General features: G+C 43.9%; 1 protein-coding gene across 1 annotated transcript; it reads right to left on the bottom strand.

Annotated features, from left to right (window-relative positions):
• Positions 1-200: 200 nt before the first annotated feature.
• Positions 201-18,651, bottom strand: LOC147693321 (extracellular calcium-sensing receptor-like). Its single transcript, XM_086935928.1, has 6 exons — positions 18,381-18,651; positions 17,452-17,564; positions 6,287-6,345; positions 5,006-5,297; positions 1,145-1,987; positions 201-551 (listed from the first exon to the last, which is right to left on the bottom strand). The coding sequence occupies exons 1-6, from the start codon at positions 18,649-18,651 to the stop codon at positions 201-203; spliced, it is 1,929 nt and encodes a 642-aa protein (XP_086792054.1).
• Positions 18,652-21,190: the final 2,539 nt, after the last annotated feature.

Below are 21,190 nucleotides of genomic sequence, written 5' to 3'. Positions count from 1 at the left end.
GACCATTGAAATTTACCAGTTATGGCTAACTCCAAAATCCTCCCTTCTCTAAGCCACCATCGCTAGCAGAACCAGCACATCAAAGGCAATCCTCATGACCTCAATCATGATGTAGTATTTGCAAATGCCATAAATGTTGTTCCTGGTCAGAATGCATTACCATTAACGTTATAAATCAGAGGGTTCTGAATAAGTATTTTTTATTGGTTTACTATGAGTTTGTATTTAATGAAGTTGTAGGCATTGCAACTTATTGGTAGAAATATTGTGAAGTCAAAAGCATTGTAGCTAGTGTGCGAGTTATATCCATACTCAGGTCTCACCCGTGATGATCCATCGCTCCATCGGATTGCAGTATTGTTGATGATGAAATCTCTTCCATTCGCTTCTTTTGGGGTGAGTTTTCCCACATTGACAGTCTGGAAGACCTCGTCGCGGGATATCTGCACGTTCAGGATGTTATAGGAGGCAGTGATGTCTCCATTTATATCAAAGGATATTCCACTCTTTGTCCCTGGCTCCACATGCAGATTTTTCAGGTAATGTAGGACCTATTTGAGATGGCGTAAAAATAGGTATATCTTTATATGTTAGATTTGCAGGGCCTCATTCACAAAGGTAAACTTATAATACTCTACGGTATTTATAAACTATGGTTTAATAGTAAGGTTACGACTATGGAGAAGTTGCAGTCGGGGTGGAGAGCTCTGCACACCAAAAGATAGGTCAGGCTACTCTGCTGCTCTCTGAATTGTGACAACTGCAGTCTGTAGAGTGGACCTGGAACAGTGTATGAGATGGCAAAGAATCCTGGCCCAGTGTAAAATGTGCTTGTGATGCACACTGCTAACTCCTGACACACATTAACTCCTTGGCTGCTAAGCATATTTCCCTCCTTTGCTGAAATTTTCAGAACCCCCTTTTGCATGACGAGCTCAGCTCGTCATGAGCACACGAGAGGTGTACCTCAGGACGAGCTGAGCTCGTCATGAGCATCGAAGGGGTTAAATACTTGGAAGAAGAAACTTTTATCCAGAGTGTAGACACATCCCTTGATGTAAAGAAGGTGTTGAGGAAGAGATGTGCAAGTTAGAGAGCATTTGTTGGCTGGCTTGTCTGTGATAGAAAGTTGATTTGCTCTTACCTGCCAAGGCCGGATCTCATCAGGATTGGCACATGCCCCATCAGTGAATGGTCCATGCCCTGCTATGCAAGAAAACAGAGCATGAAGGGCATCTGCGAAGGCATATACTGCTAGATAGCTTTGGTAAGTGTAACTTAAGTCATTCAGCTCAAACAAAGAGAAAGCATTTCTGCCCAATGTCTCCTTCCCTGTACAAGGTGGCAGCTGCCTTCCATACTGTTTGAGGCCTGCAGGTTTGGTCCTATTGTTCTCTGGATAGTAACAGTGGAATGCCTGCTCCCACATGAGCTTAATGAATATGTCTTCTGTGGACGTGGAGGGGTGAAGTTGGTATAGAAACTTTTCAAAGCCCTGCATGGCCTCAGTGTAAGGAACAATCCCTAGGGCACCATTTAGTATTTTCCAGGATTTATTTGCAAATAGTCCTGGAGTTATGGCAAAGGAAGCTGAGAATACCCAGATCTTGTCCTCCACCTTCAGTGCGTGGAGGGCTTCTAGTAATGCCTTGACATACACCTCAGAACTGTGCACCAGGATCACCTTCGCTGAATGAGAGCGGATCATTTCCACCATGCGTAAGATCTTGTCCTGGGGATAATGGGGACTTATTCTCTCCATAAATGCCACACAGCCACCATCATCTTCAATTGACCTTTTTATGTTCATTCCTCCCTGCAAACCTGACTCGGTATCAGCAATTACCATTCCCACCCAGGTCCAGCCAAAGTGCCTTGTTAGTCGTGCCAGGGCAGTATTTTGGAAGGCGCTACTTGGTACAGTGCGTAGAAATGAAGGAAACTGCTGCTTGTCACTCAAGGAGGGCAGTACAGAAGAATGGCTTATCTGCAAGAAACAGGCAAAAACAACAGGCATTTACTTGCAGGGAACTAGACCTAAACATAAACCCACAAACAAAACACATGAATTTTATCTCCAAAGTATATGTCAATGTTCTAGGTTTCCTCACATTGTATATAGACTTCCCATTGTGTGGCAAGATGGAGTGAATGCTCTCCCAGGGTGGGAAAAGAAGTGGAACCTCACAACATTTATTTGGGGAAAGGTGGTTTGAAGAAGGGGTTTTGTCACTGCAAGTATTGGTTACTTATTGTCAGAACCATTCTGAGAGTCGCAGGACAAGCAGTAGTTTCTGGACTACAACAGTGGGGGTGGAGGCTATTTACCAATAAAGCCCCACACAGACCTACTCTAGCTCCTGAAAGCTGGGCATGAAGTACATATTTTAAGCACTTGACTCTCAGAGCAGCATGGTGAGCAACCCAAGGCTTGTCAGAGAGTGGAGATAGAAAGTGAGTGATAGTCAGTGACAGATGGAGAGTGAGATTGTGTAAGACTGAGGCCCAGATTTACTATTTCTTGATGCAATTTGAGAGGGTATGGTTTACCGGCTAGGGTTTGAAGCTGGGGAATCAGGGGGCATATTAACAAGGGCTTCATCCCCGCCTTTTTGGCTTTAAAAGCCAAAGAAGCGGAGATAAAAATATTGCCCTATCAACAACAGGGTGCTAACATGCAAAATCGAATGTTAGCACCCTTTTTTGCTACGCATCCCTTTGCATCTTCAATGAGATGTAAAGTGGGCGTACTCGGCACAGTGCGTAGAAAAGACGGAAACTGTTGCTTGTCCCTCAGGGAGGGCAGCACAGAAGAATGGCTTATCTGCATGAAACAGGCAAAAGCAACAGGCATTTACTTGCAGGGAACTACACCTAAACATAAACCCACGAACAAAACACATGAATTTTATCAGCAAAGTATATGTCAATTTCCCAGGTTTCCACACATTGTATATAGACTTCCCATTGTGTGGCAAGATGGAGTGAATGCTCTTCCAGGGTGGGAAAAGAAGTGGAACCTCACAACATTTATTTGGGAAAAGGTGGTTTGAAGAAGGAGTTTTGTTACTGCAAGTATTGATTACTTATTGTCAGAACCATTCTGAGAGTCCCAGGGCAAGCAGTGGTTTCTGGACTACAACAGTGGGCTGGAGGCTATTTACCACTAAAGCCCCACACCAGACCTACTCTAGCTCCTGAAAGCTGAGCATGAAGTGCATCTTTTCAGCACTTGACTCTCAGAGCAGCAAAATGAGCAGTCCATAACTTGTTAGAGAGTTAGAGTGGGGATAGACATTCAGAACTCAAAAAACACACAATAGAAGTGAATATTGACATTCTATCTCAGTGCTTCAGCTCTCCCCGAAAAAGGAAAATATATTTATGACACCAACTACTTAATACAGTTCAGTTCAAAGAAACTTTATTTCGGTCAATGTGACCTAAAAAATCGCAGCATAAAAAAACATTTGTTTATGCAAATACAGTCAAGGAGTTTTAAAACATAACATTTCAGGAAGATAAAAAACATTACAAACTTGATTTAGAAATGACACTAATTCCATATTAAAAAAGAAGGGACGAAGGAGAAAAGTGCGATCGTTACACATACACATACAAATTTGTGGAAAGTGCATAGTGCAATAAATAAGTAAATAATTTAGATAAAAACTTTGATAAAAAGCAACGGGGAAACCCTTCATTATAAGACAATATACTATGATACAGTGGTAGATTATATCAAATAGCAATAATAACCTTATTGTTTGCTATAACTTACTCAATAGATCATTAGATGCATTAAAAAAACCTTCTGCTGCACCACATAGAAAACAGGAATCCTGCAACTGAGTAGACAACTGGGATACTGAGATCATACTTCAGTATCCTAAACACTTCAATACAGCGCCTGCTACCCAGGTTCCTGCAAATCTGCACCAGCCATCTTTTCCTCGCTATGTTATAGCCTGGGCAAATGAAAAAGACATGGAGCTCTGATTCTTCGGGGTGATTGCAAGCGGGACATCAGACCGCATTCTGGGTTCTCCAGTTCGATGTAAAACATCGAAGAGGCAAGACCCCAAATCTAAATTGTAGATAAAGCTTTCTTGCTGTCACAGGTTTGATAAGATCTAGCACTTTCTCAAGGTTAGCACTGTCTTTTATTTACAGAAAGGCTTTGGTTAGTTTGCCTATTTTAGAGCTAGTATGAAGGAAGCCATTCTATAGTTCTCATAATGAGCCTTCATTTGATTCCTGGAAATTAGTGTACAGGCTAACTCCGGTCAGATCAACAAATCCCCAGGCCCATATCTGTTAACAAATGCTTGATGTGGGCCAACCAGGGGAGTTTGGCAGCACCCCTCAACTTCAAGACTTCAGACAATTCTTCCTTATAGGGAAGAAGTTCAGGAGTCGACCACAGACGGCGCCAGTACAGTAGGGGTTTAAGACTCAGCACCTCTGCTATTGCCATCAGTCCTGCATCTAATCTGAGTGGTATTAAAGGAGTATTGCGCGGGAGCCTGAATAGATTCCTAATATAGTGGTTCTCAACCTGTGATAATGGCTTTCCTATGCGTTGGCATCTAGGTGTTAGGCTTGAGATGGCTCCCCAATAGAATGATATTTGAACTACAGGAGGGATCATGGCCCTTTACTTTTATGTCCTTGTTTTGCTTGCAGATGGATGTTAAAATAAGAAAACCCCCTCACTGCCTGCATGTTCCTTCACCGAACTGAATGCCAAAAAGCTGCTGGCCCTGTTGAATTATGCCAGAATATGACACCAGAACAAATTCAGCATTTGTTTCCTGTAAGTTATCTGCCAGAACCGGGATCTGGTGGGTTCCCCCTACTTTCCATCATGGTGTGTTCTGAGAAATATATATACATTGTTATGTCTTACTCTGCTTAGTACATGTTTAGCAGTCCTGTACAGGTACACAATGCCACAGTACTTGTAGCACAACATTTTTTTATCTTGAAAGACAATTTTCATTACCTGGGGATAATGAAGAACTCCTAAAATCCTGGCCATTGGGACAGTTAATGATGAAAATGTTTCTCCAATAATTCCTAACAGTGGTGGGTGGTTTGGGCAGCCATATCCTGGAACAAGTGCTTTCTTTCCTGAGACCAGTTCCAAAGTACTCCGTATTGCTTGGATTTCTGACATGCAGGAATCGAAGATCCGGAAACCAAGAGTCACGTTTGGTAAGAGGTCTGGCGTTTGATTAATTTCCTCTATGGCGTAAACCATGGCCAGCACATCTCTGTAATACCGATTGTAAAACCTTTCAAAAAAGAAGAAGACAGTGAATAGGTCACATCTATATCAGTGAACAGGCACATATATATCAGTGAAGGGGATACATAGATATCAGTGAAGAGAACACAAAGGTATCAATGAGAAGGACTCATAGCTGTTAGTGAAGAAGTCACATCGGCATTATTGATGAATACACATGAATATCAGTGAAGAGGGCACACAGGCATCAGTAAAGAGGACAAATAGGTATCGGTGAAGAGGGAACACAGGTATCAGTGAAGAGAACTCTTAGGTATCAATGAAGAAGAAATAATTATAAGCGAAGAGGACACATAGATATCAGTGAAGAGGACACACAGGTATCAGCGAAGAGCAATAATAGATATGAGTGATGATTACATAGGATTTAGCAAGGATGACACATAGATAGCACTGAAGAGGACACAGAGGTATCAGCGTAGATGACCCATAGATATAATTAAAGAGGACACATAGGTATCATTAAAGAGGACAAATAGGTATCAGTGAAGAGGACACATAGGTATCAGTAAAGAGGACAAATCTGTATCAGTGAAGAGGGAACATGGGTATCAGTGAAGATAACTCTTAGGTATCAGTGAAGAAGAAATAAGTATAAGTGAAAAGGACACATAGGTATCAGTGAAGAGGACACATAGGTATCAATGAAGAGGACGCAAAGGTATCAGTGAAGAGGACACATAGGTATCAGTAAAGAGGACACATAGGTATGAGTGAAGAGGAGACATAGATATCAGTAGCCAGGTGCTGAACAATGTGGTATCTGTAAAGTCGATAATAGATATCAGTGACAATTAAACAGAATTTAGTAAGAATGCCACATAGATAGCATTGAAAAGGACAAAGAGGTATCAGTGTAGAGGACCCATAGATAGCATTGAAGTGGACACATAGCTATCAGTGAAGAGGAGACATATGTATCAGCGACCAGGTGCTGAACAATCTTGTACCAGATGTGTGAATATCAGACATTACCTGTTGCAGATGCTGTGATTTTCCCAACCCTTGTCTTGTGGTTTATATTCAACACTATACTGAACAAACATTCAATATATCTACAGGGAAATTGTATAAATGAGGACTGCACCGGAAGTAAGAAAGGACAGAAGCTGTGCTATTGGAGGAGTAGAGAGGGAGAAACGATGTAGAAAGAATGTCTGAAGTGCCAGTAGCCTGCCCTCATCAACTGCATGGGATCAACACGTATGTGTACACTTCACGGTATCGCCAATGACCGTTCTGTACACACTGTAATAAACACATCTTACCAGTTCCCTCAAAGGATCTCACCTGTGACACATCTATAGGTACAATAATAAAGGGGCATATTACCAAGGGCCTTATCGCTGCTTTAGCTGCACTTTTTGCTGCTAAAGCGGCATTTTTTTTATCGCCCTATCAGCAAGCTGTTGCTAACAGCAGAAAGTGACAGCTTTCTGACGAAAGCAACCGGTGTGGGTGCCGCTTTGCATGTCAGCGATATTTATCGCTAATGACATGCAAAGTAGGCGTTCCCGACCAACAGACCTGGTAAACAGCAGCTAACAGGCCTATGGCCTATTAGCAAGGAGGCCCCGGCCCCAGTTAGCAACGTGAAAAGTCGCGCTAAACGGGGTCATTGCCGGTTTTTTAACACCTGCTATTTTCCTGACTTAACAATACCTAACATGGGGAGTGGATTATGCTGATACGACCACAGGGTTGTATCAGCAAGGTTTTCCCCCTTCCCCATGCTACATCGCTAGTTTTGTCGCCATGTTGGCCCTTCCCTCCCGCTATCGCTGGAATATTTATCGCCATAGTGCTAATTGTTGCTAATACAGCATTAGCGTGGCGATATATTCCAGCGATGGCTGGCGATAGAAAATTCCGCACTAAGCGTGCTCTGTGATATTTATCGCAGTTTGTTTCTAAAATGGCCCAATGTGTTCTTATTCCCTTCTAGGATCAGGGACAACATAATCATAAACATCAAAACTGCCCCAACCCTTCAGCAATTCAGAAAGTACCTAGCGGTGCACACATTACACAGGCCACAGTGAGCATGTGTTCCCAGTTCTTGAGCATTCTAGATGGGTCTATGTTACCTTTTCATAATCTTCCATTAGGGCACAACCTTTCCTCCACAATCCTTTCATCTACTGATGCATGTTTACCATATTTCAAAGTGCCCAAAAATTATTACAGTGGAGACCAGTAGTTTGGCCAACTCCATCCGAAAGGTCCCCAGAAAAATTGAAATAAGCAATTGGTAAGCCTGGTGCCCGGGTGTACATTTCTGACCGTTCCCCAAAACTTGAACAGTGTGCTTTCATTTCTAGGCAAACACTGACTCGAAAAGCCTGCAGGAAAAATATTCTACATTATATAATTCAACTTTAGGTCAAAAAATCAAATCAAAGAGCTGACAAAACCAAAATTCACAAGTACATTTTGAAAAAACAAGAGTACGAAAGCAGAAGCTATACTTAAGATCCAAAACCCTCAATCATCCACCACCCATGAGCATTTAGCCTCTTGTTAATAATCACAAATGTAATGCTAAGGCTTGCACTATGGTCCAGCACTCCGTAGGACTTTGTTGTGTCTGCGCTTTACATAGATGCATACATATCTTGATACTCATTGTTATAAGCAGCAGTTCCAGCTTCACATATTTACAGCTGTAGGCTTGTAGTAAACCCTCACTAGAGTAAGATGTTCTTACAGCTTGCAGAATATAGTCAGCTGTTACACTTCTATGCTTTCAGCAAGGTCCTATTCTTATCCCTCGCTTCATCAGGCATATGACACTTCTGTAATATTATAATTCTTCGGATTCTCCCATCCCTGTATAAATCCCATCTCTAATGTCCTTATTATTGGCAAGCTGTGATGCACCTAGTCACTTGCAATAAAGAAACACTATAGCTGCTCAAATGTAATAACTTATTACAGTTGAGTTCTGACATCATATTGCCTGCTGCTAGATACAGATAGCAAGGTGAAAGACAGGACAAAATGCAAAAGAAACATGTATTTTCTTTCTTCTACTTTATTTAGATGAACAGTAATTAGCTGAAGGGAAATTCATGTCTATATGTTCATTTTACCAGGGGTTAGATAATTATTGAAAAGAAAGAATCTTTCCACTTGTTTCTACATATTCTGAGCTAAAGTGTTGTTAAATTAAATCTGACTTGTATCAAAATGTTTGCAACAATTATCTAATTGCTTTTTGGTGTGCTTAATTTTGCAAAATAGATTCTACTTTTCATATTTGTAAAATATCTTATTCATACGAAAGAGCAATGAACCAAGGAATTTAACAATGTTTTAGTGATTTCTGGGAAAGGTGATAGTGTCACCATGTATTATAAGGTAAAAAGTACCCCCTACCGTACATATCAGAATATTGCACAGTACCTTGAAGTTTCATGACCTTATAAAGGAACTCAACCTTTCCTCTGTATGGCCATGGAGCTCTTCTGTGACTTGGAATATCTTTAAAAACTATGGCTGGGGAACTTTATCACATGTCAACTAAATTAGTGTTAATGAACACTGAATATCCATACAAATGCTAATAAACTGTTCTTGACCCTCACAAGATATCAGTTATGACTTTTCTGCTCTTATTCTCACAGGAAATTTGCTGTGAGATTTGTATGCGTATTATGGTTCATTGCTCATACAGATTCTGGTACAGTTGCAGGCACACTCTATGTGATACATACAATAACCAACTCAAGTTACCTCTCACAGAACACTTAATGGACATGTTTCTACATTTTAAGGTAAGCTGCACCACTCTTACCCCTCACAGGATATCGGCTCTGGCTCTTTTGTAAAGACGAGTTCGCTGGACATGTATTCTGAATGAATGATAAACACTCCGCCAATAATAAGGTCTCCATCCCTGGAATAGCTGTCCTGTTCCCAGCTCAGGAGTTTACACGCAGACTGTAGAGTCACCTCTCTGACAGCAGAGACCAACAGGAGCACAGCACATGCGCACAGCCCCATCCGAGAAGTAAATATTACCATCTACCTCTGCAAAGATGTTGGCTTCTTTAAAGTTCTGTCCAGGAAAGTTGGACATAGTAATTTTCTCTTTGGTTGTAGTATCAAATATTGTACTATTTAATTTACCTAATTTAGACTGTCTCAATAACCAGAAGTATGCTAATGTATGCAATATAAGCAAAAGAATGAGAGACAGACTGTATTGGTTCACTGTAACAAAGTGCATGCTAACTGCTGGGCTTCCTGGCCCAAGGTTTTATAGAGAGCCACTTAAGCAGCTATGCCTCCAGGGACTGGTAAATTGAAGTACAGACTAATCTCTAGACGTGTAGTAAATCTTCCTCCCCTTGGAGATTAGAGCCTTTTACAGATGCTCTTATAATAACTGTACTTCATAAAATGACAGTGTGCAATAATACACCAATACATGTTGGTTTAATATCTAGCAGTTATCATGGGAACCCTTTTTTCTTTGTGTGTCTGGGGTTTCTGATAGCTGATTTTAGGCCAAAATACTGAGCAAAATAGTTGAAAAAGGCATCATAGTATGTCCCACTATGGGACTTCCAGTTTCCCGCCTCAAGATCAAGTACTGATGGGGAATATTTAGAGTTAACTTTTTCATGTTGAGCATTTAGGGTATTTCTACTTTTCATGGCCATATATCAGAGCCAATCCTTTGTCCTTAGAAGACCCCTCACTCACCAACCTAGTTGGTGACATGCTTCATCATTGGGGTCCCACCCGGATAGCCGAATGCCATCCAGGTGTGCTGCAACACCCGATTACAGTGGAACTGGTTATTCTTTATATGTGATATGATTAGAAAAGTGTGGTTAAAAGTTGTCTCAACACTACCCACTCGAAGACTTTATTCTGGAGTGGTTGGACAACCAGTAAAAAATATATATACAATTATATTTACATGTGGCACCTTTGCCTGGTTAGGCAGGCTGTGGTGTCAGAAAATAGACGTAAAGTAAGTTAAAAGGGTAGGTCTACATGTTTCAACCTTCGTGTGATTGTAGAGGTTTTCATCAGGACCAGTGTATCTTAGGTTGGGTGGTCTACACACGCTAAGGTGTATCCTGCCCTAGCCTAGTTGTGTAGATGAAATCACAAACCGGTGATTTCTAAAAAGTGTTGTTCTCTGTGTAGTTTCAAATAAAAACCTGTGGAAAAAAACGGGGAGAAAGAGTGCGGTGAGGGCAAATTAATCCAGTGCAGACAGACATAGAATTTGTGCTTGGTGCGCTGACTGCAGCAACCTGAACGACTACAGAGATCAAGCTAGAGACCTTACTTCTAAATTAGAGTCTAGAGGTTACCCAAAAAAGATTCTAAACAAATGCCAGAAAAGAGCCAGAAATCAACAATGAGAGACACTTCTGGAAGATGTCACAAAGACCAACAATGACATTCCACTGACCTGTGTGACTACTTATAGCCCGGCATCAAACAGTGTGACCAAAGCCATCCAAAAACATTGGAAAATACTCAATACTGCCAATCTGAAATGGGAGAAACCCCTTTTCTCCTTCAAATGAGCCAGGAGCATAAGGGACGCGGTCATTAACACTAGACCTAAAAACCTTGGAACACCAACACCTACAGTCCTCAATGCGTGGGGCCTCCCAAACGTCACGGGGCACTATAAATGTGGCAATTGCAGCCAGTGTCACCTGACAGAGAACACGAAAACTCTTTCTTTGGAACCAGGAAAAACTTGGACCATCAGGTCACATACCAACTGTAATAGCACTAACGTAGTATACCTTATCATCTGTCCCTGCAGCCTTCGCACGTGGGCATGATCAGCAGGAAGGTTAAACAAAGAATTGGCGAACACAGAAGCACCATTCGGTGCAAGAAATCTATGACAAAACTGACTGAGCACTACCTTTCCATGAACCACATGCCCAATGATATGACATGGACTGTCATAGAACAGTTAACACTGGGTGACAGATTATCCCAACGACTCTATGAAAAAGAGCAACGTTGAATATATAGACTGTCCACCCAGAGTACAGGTCTCAACGACAATATCCCCTGGAACACAGTGCTCTCCAGTTAAAATCACTATCCGGTATTTGTTTGAAGTTCATGGAATACTGACCCGTTACAAGATTCTGTCCCCTGTAGGATCAATTAGTGATCCCCCCCCCTCCTTTCTGATAACTCCATTACTAAGAATTAGCTTTGGTCCAACACAACGCTGACGAGCATCTCCTTTTGTCCCAAAAATGAGTTAATTCATTGAATCCCAAGCTCACAACGCTATCTGGGCAGCGCAACCATCTGAGGCTGCGTAAGCCTAGCGTTTGCCTCGAGCACTAGTTACCCTAGCAACCGGGCCCCACGTGACTACGCCCCGCCCATTCACGGCAAACACGGAAGTACACTTTAGGTTTGTGTTAGAGCCCGTACCTCACTCCCACGGAGCTCCCGACCGAACCGCTGCTAGGTTAATCAGCCTGACCTCCTGATGACACAAGTAAGTCCAAATATCTCCCGACCCGATGAGTCAAGGTTCGACGGAACTGTTCAGATCCTCTCACTTCCCTACCACTTTTCGTTTTAGATGGTGGTTGCTTGGTAAAGCAGGGTTGGGGGAGCTCATGAAGCCCTGAATCAGCGTGCTTCGAGTAAGAACGTTTTGCTTATCTGTTCGCATGCGTATGACTGCTTGTGCTGCCTGTATGCTAGTGTGTTAGTTGTGTTTTTAACTAGATCTTAAAGATCTGTTTTTGCGCCGCATTATTCCATTTATTATTCAATCACGGCACGCTCCGATACAGGAGCTTTGATACTGCTAATTCTTCATGAGTCATTGTTAGACTTGGCTGTCTCTAGTTGGCAGAGGTATACACTTCTGACAAATAGGGACTCACCTCCTCTAGTCAGGGCAAGGGGATCACACACTTAGATAACCCCTGCTCACCCCCTTGGTAGCTTGGCAAAGCTGACAGGCTTATCTCAGAGGCAGTGCATTAAGCATTTATGACCATATACAGTAATAAAGTGAAGACACTACAAATGGACACGACACAGTAGTATTATAAAAATAAGGATGTTTATATAAGGCTTAGCACAAGACCAAATAACGACAAAAATATACCACAGTCTTAATAAATACTCTTGGAAGGAAAAATAATAGTTGAAGTGTAGTTTCTTCTTAGCAAAAAGTCGTTAGAAACAAAAGCAACTCTTCTTCTTTAAATCACAGTTCTTGGCAACAATGTAACCCCCACAGGAGTCACACGACGTCGAGGCAAAGTTAATCCAAAGGTTCAGCGTCGACCGCGAGGAGCGCTACGTCGAGCCCGGAGTCGCACAGACCCCCACAACACAGTACCTTGGAAAAGCGAAGCACACGATGATCAGCGGCGTCGAGATGTCCGGCGTCGCGTCTTTGGCGTCGATCGGGCCTCGGAGTCGGGGCGATCTGCAGCGGCATCGACCGAAGTCAGGCAGGAGCAGCGCTCACGAGGCGAAGCAGGATACAGCATCGTCGTCGATGTCGATGATGATGTTGCAAGAGCGAGCAGCGCTCACGGCGTCGAGAAGGGCTGCGGCTACTCACTGGCGTCGCTACTGGCGTCGATCGGGCCCAGCGGCCGGCGACGAAGGAGCGGGACACTGAAGCCTTTACTCACGATGTCGAGCTGGATTCGGCGGCGTCCGTCGACGTCGAGGTTGCTGGTTTCTTTAGATTACTGGAAGCACCACGCTCCAGTTCAAGCAGATGATGAAGTCCTTTAGTCCTGTGACTTCAGCAGGAGACTGGCACTCTTCCAGTCCTTGGAGATTTTCTTTAGCAAAGCTTGAGAGTACACACACAGTTCCTCTCTCCTGGTTCCTTGGCAAAAATAAAGAAGTGACTGCAGGATTCCCCCCAGTAAACAGCACACTGGCAGAAGGGGTAGGCAAGTCCTTGGATCAGCAGGCTTCTTGTCCTTGGTTCAGGTTTCCTTGTCAGAAGTGATCTAAATTCTTGGTTCAGGGGTCCTTCTCTTATACCCCTTTTTGGCTTTGATCCCTTTGTCCATGCAGGGGAATTTCCCCCCATCCTGGGTTTGTTGTGGGTGTTGCAAGGCCGAGGCACCTGGCCTATTCACGGTGCAGGGCAGAGTCTTCAGCCGCCCAGCAGGAAGTGGAGCCAGCATTGTCACTGGTAGGGGCAGGGCCATCAGTTGCCTGGTAGGAGGTGGGGCCAGGATCGTCCCTGGCAGGCACAGAGCCATCAGTCGCCTGACAGGAGGTGGAGCCAGCATTCTGTCAGGCAGGGCAGGCTATCAGGAGCTACTCTTCCCCTACTCTCAATGCAAATGCCCCACTCCTCCCACACTGACTCATTCAGACCTCTGTAGCCACCCAGCTCCTGTCACACACACACCAAACCAGCAGAAACCGGTAACAGTTAGACACTAAAAGTGCTATTTTCAAACACAGAGCCTAAAAACCATCCACCCAAAAGGATGCGTTATTAAACCCTGAGTTCAGGGATACCAAACTCGACATTGCACCATGCTCCCCGAGCCAGATTATAGCATTAATAACCTGGCATCCCATTCTAACTGATTGAGAGCAGGTAACCTTACAATAGTGAAAAACGAATATGGCTGTGATTCACTATTAGGACATGCCAACCTCATCAGGCTTGTCCTACCTTATGCTTATAATGCACCCTGCCCTTGGGCCTACCATTGGTGTGACTAACATGAAGTTAAGGGAAGGTTTGGGGACTGGCAAGTAGGTGTACTTGCGCAGCCCGCATGGCAGTACCAGACTGCACGTAGGTCTAGCAAAGGTGCCACATGTAAATATAATTGTATATATATTTTTTACTGGTTGCCCAACCACTCCAGAATAAAGTCTTCAAGTGGGTAGTGTTGAGACAACTTTTAAACACACTTTTCTAATCATATCAACTATAAAAAATAACCAGCTCTACTGTAATCAGGTGTCGCAGCACACCTGGATGGCATTCGACTATCCGGGTGGGACCCCGATGATGAAGCATATCACCAACTAGGTTGGTGAGTGAGGGCTCTTCTAAGGACAAAGTATTGTCCCAGATTGGGTCGCAGGGCATGCACCTCAATACCGTAATAACTGTACAGGTATTTAGTATCCTTAGTGGTTACTCCTCCATTTGTTTAATTATTATATCTAAGGGGACCAGGAGTTCGTACTAGACCTCTAAGGTCTAACCACCCTTTCTCTCCCATTTGTTTACAACATATATCAGAGCACCAGGAGTCCTTCCTCAATTTCTAAATCATTAAAAATGTGTGGGTCATCTTCATTAGAGCCATATATCGTGCAAATAATCAATCCCAAATAGAGCTGTAGGATAGCCCATCTTCCCCACTTATATTCCAATACCCGTTTAGCGGGACTAATGCAGTTCTTTGCATTGATCGTTACTCCCCTGATAGTTGAGGTTTGGGTGGAACAGGCAAGAAGGCTATAGCCCCTTATAGCTAGCAGGTCTCTTTTCCCCCAGGGAATGTGAGTTTCTTGTTGGCATATTATGTCAGATTTTAGGCTTCTTAATATTTCACCAACTCTGAAACGTTTTTGTTTATCGTTAAGACCACCAACATTAACTGAACAAATAGTTATTCAACCCATCTGGGTCATTTGGCTTTTGTTGAATTAAATGCTCTTGCTCCTCTACCCGTCCCTCAGCCCTCGTGCCCTTAAACCCTGCCACGACCCCTTCCCCTGTAGAAAGGCATCCAGACTAAGGAGTCTGGTGTGATGAGTGCTGCCCCCCAACCCGGCATTAGTTTCCCGGAAGCTAGGTATCTCGAAGCCAGAGAAGGAAAAAAATAAATACATTCAAAACCTTCTCTTCCACCCTCGACCCTCCCAAAGCATACTAAAAACATCATCCCACTAAAGTGTTATTTGCTACTTTTATGCTGGGAAGAGAGAGGGAGAGAGAGAAACAACAAGAAAGAGAGAGGGGAAAAGCTTAACAGATTTGGATGTTCGGAAACTAAAAAGTGGTCTATTTCTTATCGTCCCAGGCTTCCAGATATTCCTTAACTTTAATTTCAGAGGTAAAGAACGGAGTATGATCTCCCTTGTTCACTTTCAACCGCGCCGGATGCAACAGGTATGCCTGCTTCGATATTGGCTTTTTTTTATTGTATATTGCCTGCCGGAGTAGAAAATTACCAAAATAGACATGCATCGCCTGGGACTTTGTGTCGTGCTTCACTGGGTGCTTAAGATTGAACGGGACCCAATGAGCTCTCTGTACCTCCAATGACCAGTTCCACCCCTCGAGATCCGGAAAAGCCTTTGATAATATGTCGACCATATATGCCTGAACAATAAGAGAGAATGCCAATATTGATACTCTATTTGAAACAGAGAAGTTGACACCAATGCATAGACCACAGTTCAATGCATCTGGGTGTTATTCAATAGCTGTTTATTTAAAAAAAAATGGTTTAAAGATAAATAGTTTGAGATTCAGAATACAATTCCAACAAAATGATATAACAACAATGAAAATGGACACAAAAATGAGCCAAAGAATCACACATACCATCATTCATAAATCTTCAATCATATCACAATCATACCTTACACATTCATTCAAACAGGTACTCAAACAAATAGATAATGTATAAACCAGTTTGAGTGTACTAGGTCTGCCAGCAAAGAAATAATGAATGAATTACAATGTGTACTGTTCGAGGAAATACACCATATTCAATTAAGTTAAATGACTAAATTCATTCAAAATGCAACACAATTCGGTGTATTATTGCCAACAGAATTGCAAAAACAAATTAGCAAAAGGGCAAAATGGGCAGACCCAACGGCCTACGCATTTCGAATCCCTTTAAATCTTGGGATTCTCCTCAAGACCAACCAAAGTCAGTGAATAGCAATCAAGCCTTGTTAGCAACAAGCCTAATTTGTCAAATCCTCCTTATAAAAGTCCAAAAAAGATGTCCTAGCAGGACTGAATTTTCAAAAGGGCGCGGGCCACATAGCCGGAATACGCCACAGAGTGCTCTGGAAGGGGAACCTTCCTTCTGGTCACGCTACCAAATCAAAGGACAGAGAAGCAGACCTTGTTTTCACCACGCAGCTTCTCAGCGCTAGAAAAACCGACTTGCTGTATCATTCCGGACCGGGAGCAATAAGGACGCTAGACCATATATGCCAGCGCATCAGACTCTTCATTTCCCTCTGGTACACCGAGCACCCGCAGATTGTTTTGGCGCTGTCGATTTTCATGGTCCTCTAGTTTCCATTGCAGATCGACTATTTGGGCATCATGAGTATTGTTGTAATCTTCCTCCTCTTCCCCCTCCCTCTTTGGTACATTCCCTCCTCCCTCCTTCCTTCCTTCCCTTGGAACATTCCTTCAGAGTTCGCTTTAGAATTTTTCACTCACCTCTGCATCAGAGTACTTCATTTCCACACTGGCAACGCATTGGCGCAGGGGGCCAGCCCTGTCATCTCCCCTTTCTGTACTCTCTCCATCCTGCACATCTATATGCTGAGCCTGCAGTTCTGCATTGCTTGTTGGTGAGAAGTACCTCTCAGAGTATTTGTGAGGAAGGTGCATTTTAAGAAGAAAATTGGCCAAAAATATATAACGTATCCTCACTCATTACCCTATTATCAAAAGCAGGATCTCAGGTGAGGTGAACTAAAGTTCGACTTATTTCTTGGGAATTTCATTTCCTGCCTGCTGTGACATGTGTTAGAGGATTTCCAGGACAGTCTCTGAGATTACGGCATTCGAGCTGTCTTGGGTGACAGCATTCCCTTTTCATTTCAACAAGTATTAGTGGTTGTGTGCTCGGCTGCTAGGTCATTCTTCAAGGTTCTGTTTTAATTTCAACGCACGACTTCACCACCTTCCTTATGGCCCCTTGAATCTTACGCATAGCCGTCTGTGCACGTTTGCTATCTTGGCGCGTTTCTTCGTGATGGGAAAGAATGCATTGAAGGACCGTGTCTAATGTAGGGTGTTCTGAGGGTACTGTATTATCCTTTTTAGGGAATGATAATATACAGGTACTGAGTAAATCTGCGCCTGAATGGTCCCATCTTAATCTTTTCTTTTGCAATCTAGGGTGAGTTGTCTTCCTTACTGCTTTGCGTATTGTGGCTACGGTCTCTTCTTTACCGCTACCAGAAACCTCCTCACTAGAGTCTTCCGATAAATCAGACCCTGATCCAGAGCCTGACACAGACCAAATCCTGTCTGAGAGAGAAAAAAACTGTTCATATCTTGTTCACTGTGGTTTGACGAGGCAGCATGATTTACCACCGTAGCCTCTATGAGCGGGGAGTTAAACATATTAATGTCTGATATAATGAATGATGTTTGCCCCCTAGCTACATCTAGGTTGCTTCCATCTATGCAGTTTTTTTAATCAAAGTGTAGGCAAGGAGTGGAAGCAGTGAGGGAGAGTGCCAGGGGAGGTGATCTGGCATATTGGGCTGGCTATCCTTGATCGCATCTGCTGCCAACGTACTAGTCATAGATACAAGTTCTTGCGTGACAACAGGGTCCTCCCCATCAGCCTCCCCAGTGACCTCCTTGTCATCTCATCAATCAATCAATCAAAGACATTTATAGAGCGCACTACCTACCCGTAGGGTCTCAAGGCGCTAAGGGGGGGGGGGGAGGGGGTGCCGTTACTGCTCGAACAGGGAGTTCCAGGTCTTGGCGGCCAGGTAGGAGAAGGACTTTCCTCCTGTGGTGGCTCTGCGGATGCGTGGGACGGCGGCGAGGGCGTGGCTGGCAGATCGGAGGTGGCGTTTGGGAGCGTAGAAGTTGATTCGGTTGTTGAGGTAGCTCGGGCCTTGATCGTGTAGGGCTTTGTGTGCGTGGGTGAGGAGCCGGAAGGTGATTCTTTTGTTGACGGGGAGCCAGTGCAGGTCTCTCAGGTGTGCGGAGATGTGGCTGTTCCGTGGGATGTCGAGGATGAGTCTGGCTGAGGCGTTCTGGATCCGCTGGAGTCTCTTCTGGAGCTTGGCGGTGGTTCTTTGCCTCTCCCCCCCTGTAACTGCTCACCTTCTTGCACTGGCAGATTCTTTGAGCCGGATGCTGCACGCAAGAGATCCAAAACAGAAGGCTCATTGGTAGGTGGCACTGCGGTGCGATTTTTCTTCTCCTCTGTCTTATCATTCCTGGATACCAGAGTCCCCACAGTTAGTTTTTTCACGCCACCTTGTCGGGGTAGGGGCTCTGGGTTAGTTGCTTTGGGAGACAAACCGGCAATTGCAGTCACGCCAGACCTCGTTTTTCCTTTGTTTGCAGTAGCCATGGGGATTTTTGGGGCCATGGTTTCACTACGGCCCACCGGGGTCCAGCCGGAGCAAAACTGACAACACTTCCCCTGTTCTCCGCCGGCCATCAAGACTTGCAGAGAAACAAGGAGCGCCCTTCAGGGCCGTACTGGCCATAGCGGGCACCGGGCAATCCCCCGGTGCGCCGCACGGGTGGGGGCCGGCTTTGGGCCCCTGGGGGCCGATTTTGTTACAGGGCCGATTTTGCAGAATAGCTGCAATATCGGCCCTGTACCAAAATTGGCAGAAAAGCGGCCCCGGCTAAGAGCTCGGCGGCACCTCCAGCCCCCCGAGTGGGGAGGGGGGGGCCAGCCGAGCACTTTGCCAGGGCCGGTTGTGGTTCCCAGTCCGGCCCTTGCGCCCTTGCCAGCTCCGCACAACACAGCATGGCTTCCCACTGATTGGAACCATCGTAGAGACTTAGGTGAGTGAGAAGCGGTCCCGTTCCATCCAGTTCCCGCATTCCGGTCCGTTTATTCCCTTTCTCTCTGGTTTCTCCACTCTAAGCATGGGCGAATTTGCGAATTCGCAATCCGCGAATTTGCGGATTTGCGAATTCTCAATCCGCAAAATTCACGAATTTGCGGGAATTTGAGGATTATTTTAGTTTTGCGAGTACGCGGGTGTTCGCGGGCACTTTGCGTGTTCGCGGGTGTTCGCGAGGCGCTTTGCGTTTTCGCAGGTTTTTTTTTTTGCTGGTTAATCACTGCCACCCTCTCATTTTTTATGCCCATCTGCCCTCTGTACCACTCGTTTCTGTGCTCTTCTGGTCTCTGCCCCACTCATTTTTTGTCCCCTTCTGCCCTCTGTCCCACTTTTGTGCCCTTCTGCCCTCAGCCCCACTTAGAATGGCGCCAGCAAGCTGCCAGCGCCATTCTAAAATAGCTGCAAATAGCTTCAACAGGAAGCACTAATAGATAAAGTAAAGCAGGTGCTAGAGTTGAAGGTCAAATTAAGTTACACAATCATTAATCACCCCAAGTTTGGGGTGATTAGTGATTGTGTAACTGAATTTGAGCAGCACCTGCTTTACTTTATCTATTAGAGCTCCCTGTTGAAGCTGACTTTTGCAACTATTTTAGAATGGCTCTGGCAGCTTGCCGGCGCCATTCTAAAAGAGTTACAAAATTTCAGCTTGAACTTTTGACCCAATCCGATCCGCTCGCGGATTTTGTGGGAAATTCACGAATCTCGCAGATTGCGAATTTACCGAAAATCCACAAAATCCGCGAGCGGAACGGATTTTCCGTCCATGCTTATTCCACTCCTAAAAATTGTATATTGCTTTATTGGGTATTGCTCTTTAAATAACTGGCATTCTCATCCAATATGCATTCACCATTGATTTGTGAATCTTTTGTGATCCTTTTACTGCTGGTTACTGCCAATTACTCATACAACAACATATATATCGGAGGGTCTAACACACAAAACACGCTCAAGGAGTCCTAAAAGGGTACCCTATAACAACCTCAAACTATGTGTATCTAAAAACGGATCATCCCCAAGGGGGTAAAGGAGGGATGCCCATCAGTCACCACACGGAACCGCCCTTCATCATTTGGGATTCCACCAAGACCACTACTGGGATAGCCAAACAACTATCACGGTCGGGGGTCCAGATGTAAGAAGGAGCTCCACTGCCGATAAGTAAGGTCTAACTTAGGTCTTGCTACTCAAGTTCTGAGGATTTGAATGTCAAAACTAGGGGACTGATGTTGCAGGGCTCAAAAAATTTGAAAAATTAGATATATAGGAAAATAAGTGAATATAAAATAGGATAGGGGGGTACTTGTAACTTTATTCAGGTGTTACCCAGCCTTCCAAGGTTAAAAAGTAGTTGTCAGTGACAGTCAAAAATATACAGACTGTCTGGATGTTCTATGTGGTCGACATGTTTCAGCAAACTAATGACAGGTTCGTTGTTGCTTTCTTCAGGACCATATTTACTAATAGCTACTGCAATTAAGTGATAGTGAATACAAATAAGTGCTCAAAATCAAAATAAGATACAGAGATCACCTGATGTCACTAGGTGTTCTGCTTCCTCTTTACAAGTTTTTCTGAAAAAGAGGAAAGAGAAACGTTTAAAGGTTGCAGCCAAGGCTCCCCTAGTGAAAAACCGGGGTAACATTACAATCATAATTATGACTAATAATTAGTATCAATAAAGTATACTGAATGCCTCTAACCATGAAGTGCATACATATTATCATTGGGCCTAATTTGTTGACTGCCAATAAAGTGTTTTAAACCCATCTTACCATCTCTGTAAGAGGTATAGACATCACCCCACCTGGCCACGGCTCAGGAAAGAGGAGAAGCATCGCTCTGTGATAGAAAGAGATAAGAATGTACGCAGCATTATTATACTCAAACTATCGTTTTGCTCGAAAAAATCGAGGTAGCGCACATCGAGCCAAGGACTCACTCACTCTCAGACCGCATACTTATAGTCGACTGAAGGCGTATGTTTGTTAGGCTAGACGATGAAGCAAAAGAGCCTTCATATTGTTATTATTGCTTCTTCTGTCT

This window comes from Lissotriton vulgaris, chromosome 8, assembly GCF_964263255.1.
Source record: "Lissotriton vulgaris chromosome 8, aLisVul1.2, whole genome shotgun sequence".
NCBI lineage: Eukaryota > Metazoa > Chordata > Amphibia > Caudata > Salamandridae > Lissotriton > Lissotriton vulgaris.
Note: the sequence above shows the minus strand (reverse complement) of the source record. Positions and strands in the feature narration are given on the sequence as shown.